Genomic DNA, 4,760 nt, shown 5'->3' with positions numbered 1-4,760 from the left:
GCGGAAGATGGACCAGGTCTTTCAGTGGCTTTTTTTTGGAGATGTAACTGCCATATGTTATATTAGTTTCAAATGTACAGCATAGTGATTCAACATTTGTATACATTGTGAAATGGTCACCACAATAAGCCTAGTTACCATCTGTCCCCTTAAAAAGTTAATACAATATTTATTTATAGACTATATTTTCTATGCTGTACATTATATTCCCATGACTATTTTATAACTGAATTTGTGTTTCTTTATCCCCTTTACTCATTTTGACACCCCCAACCTCCCTTTCCTCTAGCAGCCACCAACCTGTTCTCTGTATTTGAGTCTGAATTTTGTTTTGTTTTTTAGATTCCACATATAAGTGAAATCCTATGGTATTTGTCTTATTTCTGTCTTAATTTCACTTAGTATAAAACCCTCAAATCTGTGTTGTTGCAAATGGCAAGATTTTATTCATTTTTATGGCTGAATAGTATTCCATCACACACACACACACACACACACACACACACACACACACACACACACACTCTCTCTCTCTCTCTCTCTCTCTCTTTCTTTCTCTCTCTGTCTCAACTTTCTGTATCCGTTTATCCATTGATGGACATTTAGGTTGTTTCCCTATCTTGCCTATGGTAAATATTATGCTGCAGCAAACATAGGGGTGCATATATGTTTTTGAATTAGTGTTTTCATTTTTTTCATATGGAATTGCTGGATCATATGTTAGCTCTATTAATTTTTTGAGGAACCTCCATAATATTTTCCATGGTGGCTGCACCAGTTTACATTCCCACCAGTAACGCACGAGGGTTCCCTTTTCTCCAAATCCTCGCCAACACATTTTTTGTCTTTTTGATACTAGCTGTTATGATTAGTGCTATTGAGCATCTTTCCATGTGCTTGTTGGCCATCTGTATGTCTTTGGAAAAATATCTATTCAGATCCTCTGCCAGTTTTTTAATTGGATTTTTTTTTTGTTACTGGGTTGTAGAAGTTCTTTATCTATTTTGGATATTAACTCCTTATTGAAAATTGATTTTTCTGTATGATATAAGATCATGGTCCAGTTTCATTCTTTGCATATGACTGTCCAGTTTTCCTAATACCATTTATTACAGAGACTGTCTTTTTTCCCATTGTATGTTCTTGCCTCCTTTGGCATAGATTAATTGACCACATAAGCATGGGTTTATTTCCAGGCTCTCTATTCTATTCCATTGATATGTGTGTCTGTTTTTATGTCCATACCATACTGTTTTGATTACTGTAGGTATTTTTTTTTTATTAAAAATTTTTTTCAATGTTTATTTTTGAGAGACAGAATGCGAGCAGGGGAGGGCAGAGAGAGAGGGAGACACAGAATCTGAAGCAGGCTCCAGGGTCTAAGCTGTCAGCACAGAGCCCAATGTGGGGCTCGAACACAAGAACTGTGAGATCATGACCTGAGCTGTCGGATGCTTAACTGACTGAGCCAACCAGGTGCCCCTGGTTTACTTGTTTTTAAATAGGGAATGCCTCACGAATTTGCATGCCATCCTTCGGCCATGCTAATCTCTGTATCCTTCCGATTTTAGTATGTGTGCTCCTCAAGTGAGCGCTGATTACGATAGTTTTTTTTTTAATGTTTATTTTTTGAAAGAGAGAATTCTCAGGCATCTGCATGTGGTGGAGGGGCAGAGAGAGAGAATCCAAAGTGGTTTGTGTGCTGACAGAGAGCTGGATGTGGGGCTCGAACTCACGAGCTGTGAGATCATGACTGAAGCTGAAGTTGGTCTGACTGAGCTACCTGGGCACCTTGATTAATAGTTCTGTAGTATAGTGTAAAATCAGGGAGCATGATACCCCTGGCTTAGTTGGTCTCTCTCAAGATTAGCTGTTCGGGATCTTTTGTGGTTCCATAAAAATTTTTTAATTACTTGTTCTAGTTTTGTGAAAAATGCCATTGGAATTTTGATAGGGATTGCATTGAGTCTGCAGATTACTTTGGGTAGTATGGACGTTTTAACAATAGTAATTCTTCCAGTCTATGAGCACGGTTTATTTTTCCATTTATTTGTATCATCTTCAATTGCTTTCATCAGTATCTTATAGTTTTCCACATACAGGTCTTTCACGTCTTTGGTTAAACTTATTTTTAGATATTTTATTCTTTTTGATGCAGTTGTAAATGGGATTGTTTTCTTGAGTTCTATTTCTGATAGTTTAGTGTTAATGTGTAGAAACACAAGAGACTTTTCTGTATTTTGTATCTTGCAACTACCATTTTTTTGAATAGTTTTGTGGTGGATTCTTCAGTGTTTTCTATATACAGTGTCATGTGCAGACAATGACCATTTTACTTCTTCCTTTCCACTTGTATGCCTTTTATTTTCCTTGCCTAATTACTGTGACCAGACTTCCAATATGATGTTGAATAAGACTGGGAGTAGTGGGCAACTCTGTCTTGTTCCTGATCTTAGAGGGAAAGCTTTCAGCTTTTCACTGTTGGGTATGATATTAGCTGTGGATGTGTCCTGTATGGCCTTTATTTTGTTGAAATACGTCTCCCAGTACTCAGTTAGTTGAGAGGGGTTTTTTTTGTTGTTTTTTTGTTTTTAATTTCTGAGAGAGAGAGACCGCGTGAGCAGGGGAGGGTCAGAGAGAGAGGGAGATACAGAATCTGAAGCAGGCTCCAGGCTCTGAGCTAGCTGTCAACACAGAGCCCGACACAGGGCTTGAACCCACAAACCATGAGATCATGACCTGAGCCGAAGTCGGATGCTTAACCAACTGAGCCACCCAGGCGCCCCTGAGAGTTTTTAATTGTAAATGGCTGTCAAATTTTGTCAAATGCTTTTTCTACATCTAATGATCATATTTTTATTTTTCGTTTTGTTAATGTGGGTGTATCATGTTGATTGGTATGGCCGTTGAACCATTCTTTCATCCTTGAAATAAATCCCACTTGATCATTGTGTATGATTCTTTCAGTGTATTAGTTTTTCTTAATTTTAACAGTTTTTTTAAAATGTTTATTTTTGAGAGAGTGCAAGCAGGGGAGGGGCAGAGAGAGAGGGAGACACAGAATCTGAAACGGGCTCCAGGCTCTGAGCTGTCAGCACAGAGCCTGACATGGGGCTCAAACCCACGAACTGTGAGATCATGACCTGAGCCCAAGTTGGGATGCTTAACTGACTGAGCCACCCAGAAACTCCTCAGTGTATTGTTGAATTCAGTTACCACATCCAGGCTCTTTCTACCTGTGCTAGCGAGCTATGTGGAAAGTACAGTGATGGTGCTAGCACCTTGATCTTTAGGGGTATATTAGCTGTATCTTGCTCTTCCAGCTGTTATGCCCCCAGATCAGCAAATGTATCTTTCACATATAGTCTAGGTGCTTTTCAAATGGCTGTTTTTTCATTGGGTCTTGAGGTGAGCCAGGCTACCAGAGAGCCCTCCAAGAGGGGAATCTCCATTTCCTAGAGTACTTTGGGATCCCTGGAAATCACAATGTTTGTTGGTTTTTTATATGTCTTTTTAAATTTATTTTTGAAAGAGAAACCAAGCACAAGCGGAGGGGGGGCAGAGAGAGAGGAGGGGAGACACAGAATTCGAAGCAGGCTTCAGGCTCTGAGCTGTCAGCACAGAGCCCGATGCGGGGCTTGAACCCACGAACTGTGAGATTGTGACCTGAGCCGGTCAGACGCTTAACTGACTGAGCCTCTCAGGTGCCACAAAGTCTGTTGGATTTTTAAGTCACATGTTCCGGGGGCTCATCTGTCTGCTGCAGATTACTGAGGCCAGGGTGCCTGAAGTAAGGCACCAATCCCTTGTTCCTCCAAGAGAAGCACCTATCTGGTGAAATCTTTCCCTATTGTATGTTGCAATATCTGTGTCTCTGCGTCTTCTACCCATCTTGCTATGATCCTTTTATCCTTTGTTGTTCAGAGCAGTTCATCCAGTTTTCAGATGTTTTTCAAAACAAGATGCTCCACATACTGGTNATGGTACTGTATACACTACCTCCCCCAGGATACATAAACTCCATTTTAATAACCATCAGGATAGTGGAAAGTACATCAGATCTAGAGCCAGAAAACTTGGGTTTAAGTTCAGGCTCTGGTATTTATTAGCTCTGTGACGTTTAAAGTCACTTGATGTCCTTGACTTTGGAGACTTTAGAAAATGCATGTATACATTTAAAATTTTTTAAAGGCGGGGGACACCTGGGTGGCTCAGTCGGTTAAATGGCCAACTTTATCTCAGTCATGATCTCACAGTTCGTGAGTTTGAGCCCCGCTTGGGGCTCTGTGCTGACAGCAGGAGCCTGCTTTGGATTCTGTGTCTCCCTCTCTGACTCTCCCCCGCTCACACTCTGTTTCTCTCTCTCTCAAAAAAAATAAATAAATAAACATTAAAAAAAATTTTTTTTAAAGAAAATGCATGTATATATCTGAAGCATTGAAAAACTCAGTATATCATACTTCTTTGGATGTCTGTGTGTGTGTGTGTGTGTGTGTGTGTGTGTGTGTGTATGTNCCCCATATTTGCTAAGTATGTAGATTCAAAGCTTCGTGCAGGCAACAAAGAAGCCACAGATGAAGAACTTGAAAAAATGTTGGATAAAATTATGATCATATTTAGATTTATCTATGGTAAGTGTTTTTGCCTTAAAATTTTTCTTTTAAAACAGCACTCAACCTGGAGAGAGTATATGGGAGTTAGATATTTAAAATTGTATTGGATTTGTTGCATTTAATTCATTGGGGTACTCGAGGAATATT

The 4,760-nt window shown here is 39.6% G+C and overlaps 1 protein-coding gene and 1 pseudogene across 1 annotated transcript in view; one reads left to right on the top strand and one right to left on the bottom strand.

Annotated features, from left to right (window-relative positions):
• Window positions 1–4,760, top strand: part of CUL4B (cullin 4B) — a 33,947-nt gene that overhangs the window by 18,976 nt on the left and 10,211 nt on the right. Inside the window, 1 exon segment of the mRNA XM_077756278.1 lies at window positions 4,527–4,631. Within this exon segment, the coding sequence (XP_077612404.1) occupies window positions 4,527–4,631 (105 nt within the window).
• On the bottom strand, window positions 1,498–1,595 carry LOC144225114 (U6 spliceosomal RNA; annotated as a pseudogene).

The sequence above is a fragment of the Crocuta crocuta genome, unplaced genomic scaffold (assembly GCF_008692635.1).
Source record: "Crocuta crocuta isolate KB4526 unplaced genomic scaffold, BGI_CrCroc_1.0 scaffold1156, whole genome shotgun sequence".
Taxonomy (NCBI): domain Eukaryota; kingdom Metazoa; phylum Chordata; class Mammalia; order Carnivora; family Hyaenidae; genus Crocuta; species Crocuta crocuta.
Note: the sequence above shows the minus strand (reverse complement) of the source record. Positions and strands in the feature narration are given on the sequence as shown.